This window comes from Dermacentor variabilis, chromosome 3 (assembly GCF_050947875.1).
Source record: "Dermacentor variabilis isolate Ectoservices chromosome 3, ASM5094787v1, whole genome shotgun sequence".
In the NCBI taxonomy this organism is placed as follows: Eukaryota; Metazoa; Arthropoda; class Arachnida; order Ixodida; family Ixodidae; genus Dermacentor; species Dermacentor variabilis.
The window spans coordinates 68,545,950-68,567,404 of record NC_134570.1 but is presented as its reverse complement, the minus strand read 5'-3'; the positions used below and the strand labels follow the sequence as shown (position 1 = coordinate 68,567,404).

The window sequence follows — 21,455 nt, the reverse complement described above, 5'->3', positions numbered from 1 at the left end:
CGGTCTGTTGCGTTTCGCCTGCGACACGTGGTTTTGCCGGCGCGACTGCGGCGGGGCGGCGGACATTTTGGCCCGATCGTCGTCGCCGCAACACTCATCGCCAGGTGTTTCCAGGCGCGACTGCGGCGATGCGACCGCCTAGGGATCATCCTCGCATTCCAGTCATTGTGCCCGAAACAGGCGATGCCAAAGCAGGGATCTCATTCCAGTTATTGGGCCCGAAACAGGCGATGCCAAAGCAGGGATCTCGTTCCAGTCATTGTGCCCGAAACAGGCGATGCCAAAGCAGGGACCATCCTCTCATTACAGTCATTGTGTCCGACCGGCAGCGCCACGACAGGGTGCTACGAGATCGTGCTCGACATGGTGCTACGGCATCGCTACGACAGTGTGCGTCACCATTAGCCCATTGTACATTCACGTGCTCGTCTTTTGAGGGGTTCCTTCTTGCCCTCAACTGCGAGAGTATAAAAACAGCTGCCCCCGGACGCCAAAAGGAGGGCTCCGATTTCTTCTGTTGAGTGAAGTGCTCTCCCGTCTCTCTACTTCGGTCAAACCTGACCGCCAACTCTTTGCGATGTTAAAATAAACAAGTTGTTTCGTTGTTACCAGTCGACTCATGCTTTGCCGGGACCTTCGGATGCTTCCAGTTGTACCCCAGGCCGCCAGGCCAACGCTACCCTTGGGGCTTGCGACCCAGGTACAACCACGGGCGTCAGCGCCGAGTTCCCAACAGATCGTACCAGCAGTCCGATCCCAAACAGTTCCCTAGACGCTACCGGGTTGGACGCTGCCGGACGTTGATGGCACTGCCGGTGCGCCGGACGCGCCGCAGACCTCACGGACCGGTGCTGTAGAAAAGAGCGCAGGCAACTCTGTCTCAGCGGCTTAAGATGACAATCAAGTGTACAGTGCCATATCTCCCTTTTGAACGTGGCTATTGGAAATCACAAATAAAACTTCCACATGCTGAAAGTTACAGCTTGAGTGATATCGTGAACATTTGGAAGAACTCGGAAGGAATATTTATTGTAACTTGTTTGGCTAGTAATTACCGTATGTAATGCGGTCTTGAATGCTTGCCCGGATGATCTCGATTTGTTCTCGCAACTTGTCTGGATATTCTCATTTGGGTACCCTGATAACGGCTCTGCCTTTTGGCTCAAGGTGGCTTGTAGATTGCCGACAACGGGAGCTAATGTCATTTCGTGCTTTATAAATCCTACTGCGCGGCCCTGCGCGGATTCGAGCATGTTAATATGGGGTTGCGCTGTTGAGGATCCCAAGGTGCACATTGCGTGTTCGAGTTTAGGGCCTGGCTAAGCTCTATGACTACGCGAGAGAGGACGAACTATTCCGATTGACCGCAGAGACCACTGACTTCGTGCGCGTTTTCTTTCGCCGCGCCTGCGTGCTACAGACCGTGACGCGAACAACGGGCCTCCGTACACGGTGAGCCCTTTGGACACGCACGATCTGTGCGTCGGCGTCAACCTGCTCGTGCTGCTGATCGAGGGGATCGCCATGTTTGTGGCGGTCGCCTTCCTCGACTCCGGCACCCTGTTCACCTTCCGGAACATCTTTGCAGAGAGGGTAAGAATTAAGCCCGTTTTCTTTGTGAAGCCATGGCCATATTTATACAGTGGATCTGTTAGAACTTCGCTGGATTTCTCTTGACGTGCGCATTCCGACGTGACGTGACGACTTGACGTGAGCATTCCACATCGCCATCGCTCATGGCGATGTGGAATGAAGCTCTGAGCCCATGCGGCGACGTATACAAGACGCCGCGCTGCGGGAGTGCTGCCGCCGTGTTCAAGTACCCCCGAATTGGGGACTTTCAAGGTAATAACGCGTGATGTTCTACGGGCGCCGCCGCTGACATTTCCCTTCTCCTCCGTCGCCCTTTCTCAGAACGGTCCTCCGGCGCAGCTGTTTCCCTTTCCCGGCGCCCTCCGTTTTTTTCGGTACTTCACAACGCGACCTTGAAACCATGATAGGCTTTCGCCTTAAAAAAAGGTGTTATTGCTGTGCTCCAGCTCATGCAAGCTCCTCGCTTGTGCTTTATCAGAGAGCCGATAACTGCTTTCTTTCACCTCAATAGGGTGAACTCTCGTCTTACGGTTTTGTAGCGCCTTCAAAGGGAGATAAATGCGTCGAGCCCTTCCCACAGGGATTAGCGAATGCGCCTCCTGCTTTTTTCTGGCCAGAAAAAGGTTAGGATGAGAATCGGGGATCTAATTCGCAAATGATTTTCGTTTGCAAGTGCCGTTTGCCATGTGGCCGACCGCGTTCGTTAATATGTCCAACATGGCTCCCATGCGCACTTACTCTAGAACTGTTCCTATGAGCAGCCAGTCATGTTGGCTATATTGCCACGAGGCAGAAATAGTTAAGCGAAGGTATGTTTACAGGTAATTGAGAATTGCAGCAACGCTGAATACACAAGATGGCTGCCCGAAACAGCAGCATGCTTGCTTCGCCAAATCGGCGTCTTTGTTCACTGTGCCCCACTGCTCTGTAAATATATATAATAAACCAGCAATGACACCAAGGCCAGCATAAGGGATTATTATTATTATTATTATTATTATTATTATTATTATTATTATTATTATTATTATTATTATTATTATTATTATTATTATTATTATTATTATTATCGACAGACACATTTGCAAACGAAAAACTGCTGAATTCGGCCTTTGCATGAGTCCACGTTCACAAGACTGCTGACGCTAAAATCTCTCGCAAAGACAGCTGGCAGTTAATTGTCCTTGTACACACATTATAAGCGGAGGCTATATCGACATAAGACAAATGACATCTCTTGCGAACGGAAATACTTTGTTAATTCGGTTCGCGGGGCCAAATTTTAATAAATGCGGTGGGTTAAGTTTTCAGACAGTGAGTTAAGCACATGTGGAATACAGGGGCCGAATCTTATAACGGTTCGGTTGGGGAACCGTTCTTTCGGCCTCACCTGATTGGCTAAAATTTTGATTACGTCACAGGTCGTCAGAGGCAGCGGGGCGGTATCGCAATTTTCGAATACGTCACGCATCTGTCAATCATCTTCAAAGCGAACCGGTCATAGGAACCGGAGAAGGGGTAGTCCGCTTTGGGTTCCGTTCCTGTGGCTTGGCTGTTGGCTTGTGACCCTGGCCGCGCGCGCCGGTCGCGCACCCCCGGAGACGCGCGGGCGTCGCGCGCGCGTGCGTTGGTTGCTTCGGAGGCTATTACTTGCCTTCGTCGTCTGCTTGGCGTTGCTCTTTCGGTGTCGACCACGGCTGGAAATGCGATACGCTTTCGAAGAAGTGACGGATAATGAGTTGCGCCGCCCTGCGGCATTGTCCACAAAGTTGCTCTCGCAATTGCTGTGTTGGCCGGTTGAAGGGCTGGGTCAGCTTTGCCGTGACTTCAGCTTCAAAGTCAATGCCAAGGAGATATTTGCATAGTGAGATCGAATTCCCAGTTCTATCGCCAGTGTGAATAGCTCGCAGATCGCCGTTCAGCAGTCAGAAGGGTTCAACCTAGGCTGGTTCAGCGCTTCCTTCGTTCGGCTGATAGAACTATACAGTCAGGACGGGAAGGTATTGTGGAGCTCTCTTATTTGGCTGCCCTTTTTTCTCTAGTTCGGGAGTGCCATACTTTGTTTCTCATTTTCACGGCACAGCGCGCACCGTCAGCGCCACACTCTTCGATTTGACTTCGCGCAGGCAATGCAGGGCCCGTATACCGTAATGTTCGATTTAAGTTCCACTGCTTCTATCACGCGACGCGCCGTGGGGCAGATCGCAGGGATAGCGGCAGCGCGGCGGCGAGCGAGTCATGTCCGAGCCGATAACGAAGGGCGAAAAAAGAAGGAAAATTGATATAGTTGGCTAGTAAAGGTGTCCCTAAGAACCAGTTCACGGTTTTGTCGTGCTAGCTACTTGAGAAGTGCTGGTAGTGCGTTCCTATTGCAGGCATCGTGCGAGCTCCTGGTAGCAGACGACATCGCCCTGCGCTCTGCCAACTCCGTGGCCAACTCATTTACGCTTACGATACCGCCTGTGGGCTGAGAATGAAAAAGAATGACATCAATAAATTACTTCTGCATTGCGTAAACGTCCGACACCACAAGTTTATGCTTCAAAACTTGGCGTATAATATTTAATTTTTATTTTACATTCATTTAGCAAGCAGAAACATTCTGCAATTCCTCGATTAGCTCGTCATATAATGACGTACACTTCAGAGGTGGCACCCTCTCATCTATTGGTCCCGTACTCCCCTTCTTCCACCGCCGGCTTGGGAGTGGCACATCTAATGAAGTAAGCGGCGAAGCGGACGGTTCGTATTCCGAACCGTTATAAGATTCGGCCCCTGGGCTGATGGTAATGACGCAGCGGCTCCTATCCCTAGAATTCGCCGTCGTGGCGTAGCGACTGTGGCGTTGCACTGCTAAGCCCGAGGGCGAGGCCTCATAACCACACCGCGGTCATGGCACGTAGCACCGCATAATTTGTTTTATGTTGAATTCCAATGGTGGAGTCGGAGCAAGTTTTTCTGCTCATTTCGGAGCAAGTTTGTTCCAATGACAGAGTGAGGGCCGGAGTAAGGTGTTCCAATGAGAGAGTCAGAGGGGATTCAGAGCGGGAGTCACTCCGTGGAGCAGAAAAAGATGCTCCGCCAAAATCGGCGGTTTCCGGTCCACCTGGAGTGGACCGGAAATCTGCGTGACGTATTTCCTTTACCACGTTTGTCTGCTGGGAGGCGCCACCGGTCACGACTCGCGAGGAAGCAAAAGCTGCTGCACGCTTGGCGAGGTATCCATTCCGCAGTTAAAAAAAGAAACAGTTGAACGGCGCTGAAGAGACAAGTGACTGGTGCGGCGGTGCTGGGAGCAAACAGCGGAAGGAAATGACAACACGCAAGGCATCCTGGGTAACTCGGACATAGAAGTTCCGCTTCCGCCTTGCTCCGGCGGCGCAGGCTGTGTTCCACTCGCGGATCTGGAGGCGTTGCTCTACGCCAGAGTCGAGTGCTCGCTCGCGGAATCCGTCGGCTGCTCCGACTCTGCCATTGGAATTCAACATAAATTAGTCATTTCGTTAAAAGAAATGCGGCGTGTCACGTGCCAAATCCAGACTCACGGACTTCCAACAAGCCTCTTACCACTGCCAGAAGGGTATCAGCAGCAGCACCGCACTACATGTAGTCATCTCACTTCACCACCCGCTAGAAGACACCCAAATCGTTTGGACGTCAGGACACGTGGTGGTACAGGAGAACCAAGCGGCCCACGCTGCAGACCGCGGGCGCACCCACCGGGCATACCCTAACACCGCCTGTCCAGCCCCGGCACCCGAAGACTGCAACACATACCGAGACCGGAAGGAACGCCAGTAATACCCGGCACCACACCGCAAGCTCGACCACGAACAAGCCACCACCTGGCGCTGCTTACAGACCAACACGTACTGCCACGGCACTCTACTAGATGCAATACATCCCTGACTCTACCAGCGGCAAGGTCAATACTGTCAAGACCAACCGAATACTCCCCAGCTCATAATGCTGAACTGTCCTCCGACACCAGCTCCGTGAGCTCTACCACCCTCGCAAGGCCTGCTGTTCAACCCGGCCCTGGAGGTCCAACACGGGGTGACGAACAGGGCGGCGAGTGCAGCTGACGACCACAGCTTCTGGGACTGAGGAGGCCGTTCATAAAAATGCAACAAACGTATAAATAAGCGTTTATAATTAACCCGACTTATCAACCAGCGCTCACGACCAGCCGATACTGCAGTGATAACGTAGTTTGAGCGCGGCTCGGAATACCAACGAAGCGCGAAAAGAATGGGAGTGGAATTGTTACGTTATCGCGGTCTTGTTGGGAGGGGATGTGATTCCGCATAGTTTGCCTGGTAAAATCCCGAAGCCCTAATTAACGAAAGTTTCAGGGAACCTCGGTAGCGCGGCCAGCGCACTCACGTGACCGTTATATTTTTGGCCACATCCCGCTGACCTTCTCGAATAGCAAGAATATGCTTCCAGCAGAAAACGCTGACATAGACTAATCTACAGTAGACAAACGAGAAGCAGTGTGTCTACGCATGAGTTTTTGTTGTTGTTGTTGTTGCGGTGATACGTATAAAACTTGTCTGTCGGCAAAATAAAGCTTTTGGTGAAAGTACAGCGCTGCGTGTGTCTTCAGTGCGTTTCTCTTCGTCGTCAGATCTGTGCCCCGTTTCCCAGTATATACGATGCACTACAGTGTTTTCTGCTGGAAACCATTTCTGGCGTTTTGCGTGTCGTCTTCGCTGCGGTCCGCGTCGGCGTTTCTCTGCCATAAATCTTTTTCTCGCAAACGTGCACACCCAATGCGTCCGAGAAGCAAACACTAAAAAATTCCCTCTCGTCACCCGCCGGGCTTCCGTCTCGGGCAGACCGTGCACACGTACAACGAGGTCCTCGACTCGGACCTGGAGAACGAGGCCCGCGAGGCACCTCGAGTGGCGACCATCCCGGGTCTCGAAAACCGCCCGCTGGTGGTGTGCGACATCTGGCGCTTCCTGGTGCTGACCCGGGCGCCGCAGCTCAAGGCCATCAACCTGTGCCTGACCGAGGGCGAGTGCTTCGGCCTGCTGGGCATGCACCGGTCCGGCAAGACGCTGCTCCTCGAGGTGCTCAGCGCGCTCGCCGTGCGCACGTCGGGCAACGCCTACAGCCAGACGCATATGCTGTCCGCATCGCCCAGGAAGGTGCGTAATGTTTGCGCCCGCCTTTGCGAGCTTGCACATATCCTAATCGCCATGTTGGAAGACAATCGTTGTTTTGAAGCTGCGTCTGTTGAAGTCTGCCATGGTTCTGGCAAAGACACGACCGCGTCTGTGTTGCGTTGAAGCATGTTACTCGTGGAAGCGAATACAAATGGCGTCATTGTAGCCGCCATGTTGGAGGACCAGCAAGGTGAGAAGCTGCGTCGGTGACGCCACGTGCGAGCCATGTATTCCTCCAACATGGCGGCTAAGACGATGTATAGTGTGTCATATTCACGTGCACGGCTAACAATCTCCAATGTAACAGAGACCCGGTTCGAAACGGTGCTAGCGTCTGTGCCAGAAGTATACGGCAGAAACACCGCGTGAGCTTCCCGCCGTGTCGTACCTCCAACATGGCGGTCAGGATGAGGTCAGTGCAAGCTATCCCGTGCTGGCCAGAAGGCGCTACGGCAGTTCGAGTGTGCAACTAAAATATCACGATACCAGCGAGAGCTGCTCAAGAGATGAGCCGCCGCGAAAGCAGACGGTGAGGTGTCTGGGCTCTTGGCGCGAACGTGTTTCGGTGTGGTGGTAGTGCAAATACAGTGTAAATAGTCACTTTTGTTTGTGTCTTTTCGCACGTAACATTTTGGGGGAGGTTTGCGATCTCCGTTCTCGCCACGGAGCTCCGCAGCTGTCGGTACATCGAACTTTTCACCATGGCTCCCGGTAAAGAGACCGCATCAGCAACGGCTGCCCGTTAAACGCGGTTGGCGTTACACGCGAGATAACGTACGAAAAAGAGTGCGTCGAACTCGGCAAGGAAGCTTCGCTTTAAAGAAGTTTATCGAAAACGTAATCGGGACCGAGGGCCTTCCCAGTCACGAGCGCGGTGCTTTGACGCGGAGCCACGAAACACGAACAGAGAGCGGGCTTCTTCCGGAGTATTTATCAGCTGAAACATCGTGCTTGCACAGCGTTACTCTTTTCGCCTTGTGGGACACGTTCTATAATAGCACTGGATATAGAGTCGAGGTAACCGTATACGGTAACCCACATCGTGCCAACGTCGGCCCACTGTCCAGATGTGTGTGACCGTGGTGTACCAGCCCGTAGACTATACATTTTACCCCCCGCTCCCGTGTAGTGGCAGTCCCAGATCGGCTACTGCCCGGAGTCGGGCGGCCTACTGCTCAGTCTGGCCGTGGGCGACCAACTGTCGCTGTTCGCGCGGCTGCGTGGCGTTCCATCGGCGCACCAGGAGAGCTGCATCAACAGCCTGCTCGCGGCCTGCAACCTGAGCGACAAGAAACTCCACTGTCCCAGGGACTTGGGGTGCGTGTATCTTCTTTTTTTTTTTCCGCGCGCGCATAAATCAGGTGTCGAATTCACGAAGCGTTCGTTCGTAAGTACCGTCCGCCATTGACCGGCCGATCTCGCATATTATATATGTCTGACATCGTGGTCGGCTGGCACCTGCTATTCTACGAGCAGTTTTAGCGTAAGAGCTTTTTTTCGTGAATTTGGCGCCCAGGATTTGTATTCACGATGTTACTTACGTTATCGAACTGTTCGTACAACTAAGCCCCAGCCAATCGTGATGATGCACGCACTGTATACCGGCGAATTTGGTCGGCCAATTTCAAAGAGCTCTTTTACGAACGAAAACTTTCGCGAATTCGGCCCCTGGTTCTTGCCGCGTCATGGCCGCGAAGCTGTTCGGCATGGGCCGCGCGTGTCAGACGCGGCATATAGCTGTGACGCGTCCAGCACTGACACGTCGGGGGCACCTAGACAGCGGCAAAATTAGATCATGGGAACCGACCGTCGGTTGCCCTACCGCGGCGCGTGAAAGCGACATCTGGGGCCCGTATTTAAAACAGAGTTCTCGCGCTCGAATTGTTCGTAAGAGCGAACAATTTGTGAAGGTCGCCAGTCAATAACTACGGTGAATTACGAACGAAAAGATTTGTGAATTCGGCCCTTCGCGCTATAGTCTCTATGGGGAAACGCCTGCATCCGCGACCTGCTGATGCTTGTACAGCCCTGAACGCTGGAGAACGCGATGCCCTTTTTGGAAATCTGAATCCTCTGGGTATGTGTGCAGCCGTACGATTTATTTGAAAATGGCGTCCGTGAATTATATATATGAGGTAAGAGTAAATAAATAAATAAATAAATAAATAAATAAATAAATAAATAAATAAATAAATCAGAGCCACTTCCCCTGTGAAGGTGGATGACTGGCAGAGTTGTATATATGTTGATAAATATATTGATAATATTGCCACGAGACAGTGAATGGGCTGTATACTGTCGGTCGGACTATGACAACGGCGGTGAAGTGGCCAGAGGAACGCGTGGAAGCCTTGCATCAGTCGCCGCTGCTTGTGGCTATTGTAACCTTGTATATAGTTATAACTTGTAAATACACGTTATCACTGTAACATCGTGTTGATTGAAAATAAGACACATACCACTATGAATTTCGTTTTCTCACGAATTTCTTGTTTTATAAAAATTGCACACTCCATCTTCTTACTATTTTTAACCTTCTTTTGTTTGCTTCTTTGGATTTATTATTTGCTCACGTAGGTGACTATCGCTTTGTGATCGCTATGATACAAGGCCAGTGCCTCTTTGGCGACACTGGAAATGTTCTTGGCCAATGTGAGGTCTACACAGGACCGATGACGCGTCGTGGGCACACTGATGTTTGTGTAACATTGAATGCCGAACCTTTCCAAGCGAAACGTCACGAGTCACTTTCCGTCTGGCCGAGACACGTCTGTGTTGAAATCGCCCACAATTAACGATGGGAGTGGAGTCGGTAGGGATGATAACATCCAAAGCTGCATACGCTTGGCGTTTGCGGCACGATCTTCGTCCGTATATTACGTGCCGATCGCTGTCGCCGCGCAAACTCCCGGTTCTGTTCATGGCGGTGTTCTTCGTAGGCGCGCTGTTCCTTCACAGCACTCACCCGCGCAATGGGTATACCCATTGCGCGGGTGGAAGGGAACTGAGATAAGGTTACGCGCTTTGCCTATAGGGCCTGTGACGTCAAACCGCAATCCATACTAAACAGTGTCTATTCTTGTTTTACTTCATTTATTACTATATCATTTTTATCACAATACGTTTTGACACTTCTCGCGATTAAACCAGCCGGGGCAGGCCCGGCGATAGGCTTTTGCTTTATGCTTTTTTTACCTCTGAGGTGGCCGCCATCTTTATTGCATGCGCACACAAACGGCCATAGCCGGGCGTATAACATCTCTGCCGTAAGAAATGCTGAGCGCACTCGGCGGGACTCGTGTGTGTTCCCGCGTGCAGCATGTCGGACAAGCGCAAGCTCTCGCTCGCCATCGCTCTGATCGGGCCGCCCAACCTGGTCTTCCTGGACGAACCGCTCAAGAGCGTCGACACCGGCACGCACCAGAGGCTCTTCGACATGCTCAGGCACGTGCGCAACAGGCCCAAGGCCACCACCGTCATCTACGCATCGGTCAGGTGAGTGAGGCGGGCGTCCTTAATATATATATATATATATATATATATATATATATATATATATATATATATATATATATATATATATATATATATATATATATATATCGAAGTACTAGCGTTGACGCCTACTGGGATACATCCATTTATTGAAACGTTTACCTGTGGCTTTTGAGTTACGTATTGCTACTGCTGGACTAAAACATGTCAATGCTCAAGACATGTCCACCAAGTAGCAATCCTTGCGCAAGTAGGAACGCTCCTCGTAAACGCGTCGAAGACAGATCACACAGGTGATATATATATATATATATATATATATATATATATATATATATATATATATATATATATATATATATATAGCGAAGAAGAGGAACACTATAATGAGCCATCCTCTCCAGCGCTGTTCTCGGGAGACGCCACTCGTGCTGACAGTCCGTACCTTGCTCTGGCGGTCGGTCCCAAACACAGGTGACTAATAAACGCCTTTACAAGCGGTGGACGTGGCTTCGGCCTACGAGGTCAACCCTGGAACTTCGATCCCGTACCCTATGTTCAACCATGCCTGAAGGCGTATCCCACGTGCTACTCCATCCCAACAAGTGCCTTCTCAGTCAGTCCTATGCTCTGGCGTGCCTCGCCACGGAGACCCTGCCATTTTCAACGGCGCGGATGACATCGACGTCGAGGACTTGCTGACGACATATGAAAGGGTAAACGCCCACAACAAACGGGACGATCCCGCCAAACTGAGCAAGGCGCTCTTCTATCTCGCGGGTGTCGCCAGTCTCTGGTACAAAAACCATGACACCGGCTTTCCGACGTCGTCCTCTCTCAAGATCTTTTTACTGGTTGTGTTTGGTCGCCCTTGCTTTGCGCAAGCTGCGCGCGGAATCGCCTTTGCCGTAAGGTGCACAGCAGCCGGGTGAATCATTTACTAGCTACACTGAAGATGTACTGGGCTTGTGTAAGAAAGTTGATGCGACGATGTCGAGGTAAGAGGACGATGTTTTCAACATGCTACTTGCCAAGAACCCTCGGTCCGTGACAGACAATCCCCACTCTATGCCAAAGCTACGAGGGGCTATGCAGGCAGCGCGCTTTGACACGTCGCCCTTCCTCGCGTGATGACTTCATTGCTGGTTTGGCTACCATCTCCGACCAGTCAGCGTTGCTTGCTGAAATGAAAGCGTTCGTTCGGGAGGAAGTTGCACGCCAGTTCTTCTTGATATCCCTCGCTCAGCCGCCTCACCTCCAACCGCCTGCATTGAATTTTATGCCTCAGCTCCGTCGCGCGATCGAGCAGGTAATCGCCGAGTTCTTGCCAGATCAGAGGCTCTCGCGCTGTACCACTAAGTTACGCTGACGTCATTGCGCCGCGCCGGCAGGTCCCGGTGGCTGCGCCGCTCAGCTGCGCTGAAGTCGTCGCGAGGACCCAGCCACTCTTTTCAAGTATGCCTCTCCCTTCTGCCGACTTCGTGCCTAGACCCCGACGGTCGCCCGCCGTGCAGTCATGTCAGCAGTCGCCCCGTACAACGCGTACTGTGACATCAATGGGAGCTGCCCGGCGGGCCGGTGACGTACTCGTCATGAATTGATGGCGTGCGTCATGAATTCTATGACGTTCTATACTCCATAGAATTCATCATTTCCTCGTGCTCTCATGACGTTATCCTCGGCTGAGACTTTCTCTCGCGCCACAAAGCTCTTATTCATTGCGCATGGGCCGAAATAGAACCCTCGCCGCTGTTAGATTTGCCGCTCACCGACAGTTCTTCGCTTTCGAGGAAACTACTTGTCCAAGCAGACACCCACGTTCTTCCGAACGCCTCAACGGCGTTCCCACACGCTGTTGCACGACTGTCTCCGTCTGACCGCTTTTTATTACTCGGAAATGTCTGCTGTTGCCTTTTGCGACAGTGGACATCACACAGGGCTACTGCACCATTTTCATTTGCAACCCGTTCCCATACCCTGTGTTGCTGCTCCGAGGGGAATGTCTTGGCAATGCAGAAGCGATCGAAGACGTGCAAGTTATGGACGTGCCCAATGACAATTACTGTGCTAGTTCCTGTGCGCCCAGTGCTGTTTCGACGTGTGACCTATATCGCCCAGTGATGTGTTCGGTTGTTCTATTGCCGATGCCCTTACACCGGGTCGACCGGTCTCAGCTTTTGTGCCTTCTAGAATACGTTCTTCTTTCGATGTAGGGCAATCTCCCCAAAGCTGGACTCCGCCTGTTACATATCGCGTCGATACTCGCCCACAACCGACATTGTAGCAACGTCTGTATTTCCTGCAGAACGTCGTATAAGCAACGAACAAGTCGACGACAAGCTTCGCCGCAAGGTGATACGACCGTCCAACAGTGCCTGGGCATCCCCTGTCGTCCTGTTTACGAAGAAAGATGGTTCTGTGTGGTTTTGTGTCGACTACAACCACCTGAACAAGACCACTCGCAAGGACGTCTACCCTCTCCCGCGCATAGACGACGCGATTGACAGTCTACAAGACGCAGAATCCTTTTCATCTCTAAATTTGCGCTCAGGGTATAGGCAGGTACCCATGGCAGACGCCGATCGGCCGAAGACAGCTTCTGTCGCACCCAACAGCTTATACGAATTTAACGCAATGCCTTTTGGACTTCGTAATGCGCCCGCAACGTTTGAACGCACGATGGACGCAGTTCTGCGCGGCTTGAAGTGGCACATGCGCTTGTGCTATCTTGACGACGTTGTTTTTGCTCCTGACTTCACCCCGCACATTCAACGGCTCCGGTCTGTTTTAACGAGTTTAACAAACGCAGGGCTACAACTAAACCTCAAGAAGTGCCAATTTGTTGCTCGGCAGCTGACAATTCTAGGTTACGTCGTATCCAAGGATGGAATTCTCCCCGATCCAGCCAAACTTCGGGCCGTCGCCGAATTGCCTAAGCCAACGTCCGTCAAAGAATTGCGCAGTTTCATTGGTCTGTGTTCCTACTTAAGACGCTTCAGTCGCAATTTCGCCGCCATCATATCGCCCCTGACGAAGCTACTTGGAAGCTGCGGGCCCCTCACTTCATGGTCGTCCGAGTAAGACGAGGCCTTCACAAAGCTCCGTCGTTTGCTAACGACGTCTCTATAACGACATTGCTAACTATAACGTCTCCGCCAAGGAGCTCTATAGCGGGCCATCGTCTCCAGTGCTTTCTAGTGGTTCAAGCTCTCCAGCGCTGTTCTCTGTGAGCGCCGCTCCAGCTGAGTCCGTGCCCTGCGCTAACGGTCGGTCGCAAACGCCGGCGACTAATCAACGCTTTTACAACACATATAGTGTGCGTGTGTGCGTGTGTGTGTGTGAGTGTGCGTCTGGCCGGGGCGAAGCTTATTGCAGAAAGTGAATACTTGCCCGTCAACAGCGATCGCGGGCATTGTAGCTTTCCTGTACGGACTCTGGCCATTTTGTATCACTGGAAAGTTTCTTTTTGTCAACCGACAATTTAGAATGCGGCGGCAGGATACCCTTAGGAATGCTCGTCACCACCCCAAAAAACAAGACTTGCATGAAGGCTCTCTATACGTGCTTGTTGTTTTACCAGATCTATGAAGCCTCCGAGACGAAGGCGACACAGCACGGTGGCACGTCGTGGGCACTGTGCTATGCCACTTTCGTCTTTTGTCCCTTGTGCCACTAGCGCTGGTATCGCATCACGTCGAACCGACAAGCCCAACGCGACTTGTTGTTCCCACGTGCTTGACGTCGTCGTCGTCGTCGTCGTCGTCGTCATCATCATCATCATCATCATCGTCTCTTATGTCCACTGCAGGACGAAGGCGATCTCCAATTATCCCTTTCCTGCACCAACCGATTCCAGTAAGCGCCCGCGAATTTCCTAATTTCATCGCCCCACCTAGTCTTCTGCCGTCCTCTATTGCCCTTCCCTTCTCTTAGTACCCATTCTGCAACCCTAATAGTCTAACGGTTGTCTGACCTGCGCATTACACGACCTGCCCAGAGCCATTCTTTCCTCTTAATGTCATTTAGAATATCGGCAATGACCGTTTGCTCTCTGGTCCAAACCGCTCTCTTTCTGTCTCGTAGAGTTACGCCTAGCATTCTTCGTCCCATCGCTCTTTGCGCGGCCCTTACCTAGCTTGACGTATAATGCTATGCATACACCGTTGCTCGTGCGCGGCGCACGCAGCATGCAGCAGCTGGAGTACACGTGCGACCGACTGGCCATCATGGTGGACGGGCAGCTGCAGTGCATCGGCACCATCGAGCACCTGCGCGACAAATTCGGCAAGGGCATGGTCATGAAGATCCAGCTGGCCGCCTCCGAGAAGGATCGCAACATCGAGGTGCAGCCCGTCATGACAGCCCTCTTCCCCGACAGCCGCATGATATACTACCACCAGGTGAAGCACTGCCCACGTCTCGGTGAAGCATGGCTATGTAAACTAGCGGACAACTTCCCGTATAAGTGGAAAGTTACCGGGGCGGAGCTTATGCATGTGTGTCACCGCGCCAAGTAGTCGGGCAGTTTAACAAAGCTTTTTGCACCGAGGAAGGAAAGAACAGGCAAGGAGGGTATTAAGGCGTACATTACACAGCGGTCCCGCTATGTGCTTGCAAAGCCACGAGTCCAGTTCCGTGGCATGCAAAATTTCTCATAAGGCGTTTGTTGTCCTGCCTCGCGTTTGTCATATGGACCTTTATCTCGAACGAATAATGAGATAAGTTGCTAAAAAAAGTTACAGGAATGAGGCACGCCGTACTACAGCGGCTCCGGATTAATTCTGACCACCTGGAGTTCTTTAACATGCACCAAATGCACGGGTGCGCGGGCGTTCTTTTTTTTTTGCGTTCCGTTTCCGTCGGAATGCGACCGTCGTTGTCGGTATCGTATCCGCAACCTGAAGCCGCATTAGCGCAACGCCATAGCCACTGGGCTATATACTGCGGCGGGTAAATTGCGAAAAAACTGCAGCAGATCCAACGATTTGGAATCTATATACAGCGAAGCTGTGTGAGTGCGTAAGGAATCGAAACACAAGTTTGTGTTTATTGAAAGTCCGCACAAAGTGACACGGAAGCCTTTATTCAGGCACTGCAGAGAGGCCAATGCGATGCTGCCGCGGATGCACGGAGGCGAGCGCCATCTGGTGGTGTTGCAAGGAACCCAGCGGCACGCGTCCACCGCTGTGAATGGTTGGGCTATTCGGCTAGAGAACAGCCACGCCGCAGCACACACACGTACACAAAAACCTGGCGAGGTTCGAAAGAAAGAAAAGCTTCGCTTTTCTGCGAGTTGGAGAGCGTATCTGACTAGCAGACGAGCAAATGCTCCATTCACGCTTGTTGTGGCGCGCAAGGCTGACGCAGCGCATTCCTTTTTCCCATCTCTGTACGCAGGGGCTGCTGAGCTTCGAGATCTGCGAGAAGCGTCCGTGGAGCGAAGTTTTCTCGAGCGTGGACCTGCTCACGAAGGGCTTCCGCTGCGAGTACGTGCTCGTCTCGGAGGCCACGCTCGAGGAAGTGTACATGTCCTTCGCCAAGTAGCGACGACGGCGCCCTCCAACCGAACAAAAGCCACCGCCACGTGGTCCTCGCCTAATTCGAGCGTCCCCATGAACCATTATTCGTGTAGTTTTTTTTTTCATCTTCCGTACCGTTCACCTATTGCCCGTTGGCAACATTCAACTTTATTTGTTTAGCTTATTCACTTATCGTTCATCATATGTCGCATCGTGAAACATTTCATTCATCGCTCTCTGCGTGGCGATTCCTTAATTCATTTCGTTTTACAATGTTTTCCTGAACCCGTCGCGCGCGTCACAGTGCAAGTACGTATGTGTTACCGCACACGTCGGCATAGTTGAGGACCGTGAAGAGGGTTCTAATCTCTTTGGAACTGTGCGTTATATATTTCTTTTCTTTTACGAGTTTTGACAAAAGGGCTATTTCGTTCTTGGATGCTGGAACGGGCCTCAACTGCGATAAATTTGATCGGAAAGGAAAGTTAGCGCATACAGAACTTCGTGCGCATCGAGCGAGTGCGCGGACGCTATGTGCGCCTGCGCAACGGTGACAAGTGACGCAAGAGACTGCTGAGAACTCAAGTGACACGCGAGGACAACATGCACGCTCGTGTGCGTGGGTCTCCCGCAAAAGCGTCTGCAGCGAGTTTAACCTCCGTTTAACGCGCGCACGAATTAAACGAAATGTGAAGAATCGCTGCTCCCACTTTTTTTTCCGCGCATTTCCATATCCGCACGGGCGAAAGCGTGAATTTATCCAAATCTGTCGACGCGTAAAGAGTATACACAGAGATCAAATAACTGCATACGCACGTGCACACCTGAAAGCGTGCTCATTCTCGCTACGTTGAGCAGCGGGAGCAAAACGATTTCAAAGACTGTCGCTTGCAGGACAGTCCTTGAAATCGTTTTGCCCTATGGCGTCACGTAGCACGTGATCTTAAGAGAGCAGGCACGTAGCGTGTCATGTTCTTTTTTTCATGCGACAACGTAAACTTACCTGCTTTAGCTTATCCCTGTGTCGAGCTCCCTCCTCCTGAACCATGTTGAGTAGGAGGAAACGGCGTCGTTAAGCGCTGCTCAAGGCCACAACGCTTGACCGACAACGCAACACGGCGTAATCTAGCGTGAAAGTCGTGTTTTTTTTTTTTTTTCAAGGAAAGTTTTTTTTTCAAGGTTTTTTTTCTGTAGTAAAAGCAATCAAGAGAAAGCAATTTTATAATCTCGTCTGCCTTAGTTTTTTTTTTAAGGAACTTCATACGAATATTGTGAAACGCCTTGTGGGATGCATCTCGTGTCCGGGGTCCTCGCCCCAAACGCGACCTACACACACACATTCACATTCCGACATTGAGCGCGACTCAAAATCAGTAGAATGGACACTTGGTACACTCTTCGCTTACCTTAGGGAAACTGGTCTCTCGGGTGCCTACTCGGAAGTGCCAGGGCTACCATACCGTCAAACTCCGAAGACGGTAGCCAAGAGTGGAGAGGAATTAATGAATAGAAATACATTTGAATAGCAGCTTATGCTACTATACCGCGTGTCCCAGCTAACGTTAGCCAAGCTGTTCAACGAAATAAGTTGAAAGGACGATGCAAAATAAAACCTACAGTAGCAGAGCTGTGACGTCCGAGCACCTTAGGTGAGTGAGTGAGTCAGTGAAAGAACTTTATTCGGTCCACTTGAGGTCTTGCACCCGCTTTTCGATCGTATCTTGCACCCCGCTTTTTAAGTCTCCTTTGTTTTTCTCGTTAAACCGCTTGGCTAACGTTAGCTGGATGGATGGATGGATGGATGAATAACTTTCTTGAGGTCCGTCGGTGCGCGCGATTAGTGCGCAGCGGGCCGCTGGGACACCTGATAATATACGCGCCGCGATTGCTGGCTGTACCGCTGTCACTGCTTAGAACTTCGAGTGAAACGTTGGCGCGACAATTTCGCTCCAGCAGCAGTTTTTTTTTTTTTCCAGCGCTGTACAGACCTGCCCCAGGTCATGAAGGCATACAGATAGCTGCCTATCGTTGCCTGCTGCGAACCTGCTGGTTCTGGTAGGCGCGCATGATCCCATTGATCAGTAGCTCTTTATCGTCGTATACAGGAAGCCACAGATTATTGCCGCCACGAATTTCATTCTGCGCATGCGCATCCGCGCTAGCGACATCATAGTTTGCATAAGAAGCTTGTCTGCAAGTGAAGTAAAGCCGACAGGGCTCAAGAGAAGAGGGCAGAACAGTCGTTTATTTCATATCGCATCTTATGTACACAAAGGAAAGAATCCAAACAGAACGAGCCAAAAGAAACAAAGTGCATAGAAGTGTCAAGCCTTGTGTTGTTTCTTTTTTGTTTTATTGTGTTTTCTTTTCTTGCCAACCCCATTGTTCGAAGGAAGACAAGCGCGATGATCCAGCTTATACACCGGATTTGCAAAAAAAAAAAAGTTTTTTTTTTTTACTTTCTAAACAAGATTAGCACACCCCAGTCGTTACAACGTCTTGTGGGCAATGATCTGCACAACCAGCTATGCACTGTCTAGCGTAGCTCCATATAGGCACACTCTCCAGTAACAAATTCAGAAGTGAAGGGGACGAAGAAAAAAAAAACTCACATTTTTTTTCCCCTACGTCCGCGTAACATTGGTGTTTGTATTGAGAGGTTGAGTGGCACTTTCGTGATTTTTCACCTCGGCATACATCCGCATGTCAGAGAGCACAGACCACGAGCAAATACTGGGCGCCTGCGCAGGCCAGCGTATCGTGGATGTAGCATATCGCTGGCACAGAACGAATTCCCTGTGTACGTAAAGTCGTGTTACCTTTGCAAGCGCAGGCCTTTCTTTCTTTTTTTTTTTTTCTTAAAGTCGCTCGTCGCGTTGTCGCAGGGCACGGAGGTGCAATATATTAGGATCTGTGCGGTGTCGTTACCGGAGGCCCTTTGCTTATCGGTAACGGAATCGAATCGGTGGCAGGAAAAAAATATATATATAGGGCAGGACAGTTGAACTTCGCTTTTGACATGCTTTTTCGTTATCAAACGAAAGCAGTTCTGTTTCAGGAATCGAAACGAATCTCGACAGTAAGTGCTTTTTCTCATCCCTCGTTTGCCTGTCTCGCGATCGTTTGTTTTTTTTTCTTTTACTTTCTTTTCTTTTTTTGTTCAGCGCTCTCGCTTCAATCCGGTTGTTTTTGGCGACCAAGCAGCCCACCGCAGTAAGGCCGCAAACCACGGGCAGTAACCCGAAAAATCCTCTATGTATGCGAGCCGCATTTCAACCAGAATGCAATCCAGGCCTGGAAGCACACGAGAGCAGCGCGTCACCCATTCTGTGCAAGCGATATGCTCGACAGCGTCGCGGCTTGTCATATCGCCAGAGCTCGGTTCGAAGGAATGATTGTTCAACGACTGTTCAACGAAGCGGGTCTTCGCTCGGAGACCAAAACCTTAGTTTCGCCACGAGTTCGCGTTGTGCTCGCCGCCCAGAAAAAGAACACGCTCACACCTTGGCAGCTTTTCTGGTTCACTTCGCTATACGCTGTTCGCCACGGTATATAGAGACGACTCGCCTAGTAGCTAGGTATACGGTGACACAATAACTGCGCTGCACCTGTCATGTGAACACGATGACCAAGACTTCAACAGAGAGTACCACAAAGCGAAGAGGACAGACAACCTAAATCATGCGAATCCATGACCTGAACCTCACGGCTTCGGGCGCGCCACATTTTACGCGGTATGCAGTCTGTTGATCGAGGACTTATATACACACGATTCGAAAGCGCATGCGCGAGCAACATAACGAGACAGTGCCTTACGCAATATACTGCAAAAAAAAAAAAACGTTAACCGCGCATGCCATAACGTTTTTCTCACACAAGAAAGATAAGCGTCCACTCTTCGCAGCTGCTGAAGGCGCAAACAGAGATGCTCGTCAGCTTAATTTAAGGGACATGGTTAATTTATGTTTAACCATCTAATGTACAGATTCAAAAGAAAAAAAGGAAACGACCACAAGATAGACGTTCGTCACAATAGGTCTTTCCGGATCGAAAAGCATCCGTGAAACGCTTTCTTTTTTTTTTTGTGTGTGTGTGTGTGTCCATGACTGGTCAGCGAAATGCGCGCTCACTTTTCACCATTTCACGTGGCACAGTTGCAAGTAAAGCAGCATACTGGCGAGGAGTACTGTCGCGAACAAATGAAATACGAACGTGCAAACTTCGTACGCAAGTATGACAAAAAAGCAACGATATTGTTTTTAAAAAATTGCGCATAAGGGTATACAATTCGTTATGCCAGAAGCTTTAATCGAAGAGACCAATCCGAATTATTTCCGCCGAATGATATACTGGTCGAATCATTCCGCTCGAGTTTTATCGGTCCACCATAGTAAGTTGTAGAAGAAAACGGGGCAGTGTCTTCTTGCACGGAAGACGATCCTTGGTCTGGAAGCGAATCCTCGGCCAAAGTCACTGACGTGAACGTCCCCCCGAAGTACGATCGCATCTCCGTGAAACAAACGACACGCGCGTCAAGTTGTCACGTGAAACTGTCAGTTTGAAAGTAAGATGGCGAAAACAAAATATCAAGAATGAAAATACCGCGACCAATAGCGTGTACAGCTCAAGGAAGAAAAAAGAGCGAAATAAACTGACTGTTAGCGCTGAGTGCAACGAGGCGATAAAACTGCCCGCGCGTTGTTATATAACTACGTTGTATAGCTACCATATACCACCACCATCAGCATCGCCACCATCACTCTGAGAGAAAGACGGGGGGAAGCAAAGCGAACAGAATCACAGTCAGTATAGCAGAGTATAACCCGCGGTGGCTCCAAAACGGCTGCACACAGATATCACTAGTTGACCTGGCCACACCCGATATACGCGCACAAAGGGATCGGTTAGGCCTACGACCGAATGCCGTTATACGTACAACTCTCGCGGCAGCTTCACCCTAATATAGACAACGTGGAAAGCTCGACTCGTGAAAAAGAAAAAAAGAAACTGGAAAAGCGAGCCCAGCTATATATGACTCAAGCTTTACAGACGATCATTATGAGAGAAGCGTTATGACACACCTTTCGGCCGGAGTCTCTTCCCCATGGTATATTATACTACAGCCCTTGTGAAAGTTGTCGACTCAATCCCCAGAGCTCTGCTAGCGCTCTTTTTTTTTTTATATCTCATTCCTTCTTGTCACACGCACTTGCAGTTATTGTCGGCAATACCTATCTATTCCAACAGGTATTATTACTGTCTCTTGTATGTACAACCCGAAAGATGTATATATACGACGAAGTGCAAAGAGAAAGCAAGTTAACAGAAGGGGGGCAACGAGGGGGCTTGACATCGCGCCACGTTGTGCGGAAGGGGACGCTGCCCATCGCCGCTACCACAACTGACGTCATAAGCGTGCTGCGTGAATCCGCAACTATAGAAGGAATCAGCCCTGTGATTAAACTCCGTAGACTGTGTTATGGGAATGACACCGATCGACGGTGGCCCGTGCAGTGCTATAAACGCGATATCTTTTTTTTTATCTGCGCACTGCAGGTTGCGTCAGCCAATCAGGAGCTGGAGAAATGCTTGTCCATTGGTCTGCCGCTAATCCTTTCGTTCACGGAAGGATTAGCGGAAGAATTCGTGGCAGTGCACAGTGGCCCAGCCCTTC

The 21,455-nt window shown here is 50.7% G+C and overlaps 1 protein-coding gene across 1 annotated transcript in view; it reads left to right on the top strand.

Annotated features, from left to right (window-relative positions):
• Positions 1–16,548, top strand: part of LOC142575832 (ATP-binding cassette sub-family A member 7-like) — a 38,461-nt gene extending 21,913 nt beyond the window's left edge. Inside the window, exons 5-10 of the mRNA XM_075685528.1 lie at positions 1,421–1,593; positions 6,435–6,749; positions 7,897–8,084; positions 10,086–10,262; positions 14,449–14,662; positions 15,660–16,548. Coding sequence (XP_075541643.1) covers positions 1,421–1,593; positions 6,435–6,749; positions 7,897–8,084; positions 10,086–10,262; positions 14,449–14,662; positions 15,660–15,806 — 1,214 coding nt within the window. The 3' untranslated portion in view covers positions 15,807–16,548. The remainder of the gene's footprint in view (positions 1–1,420; positions 1,594–6,434; positions 6,750–7,896; positions 8,085–10,085; positions 10,263–14,448; positions 14,663–15,659) is intronic.
• Positions 16,549–21,455: the final 4,907 nt, after the last annotated feature.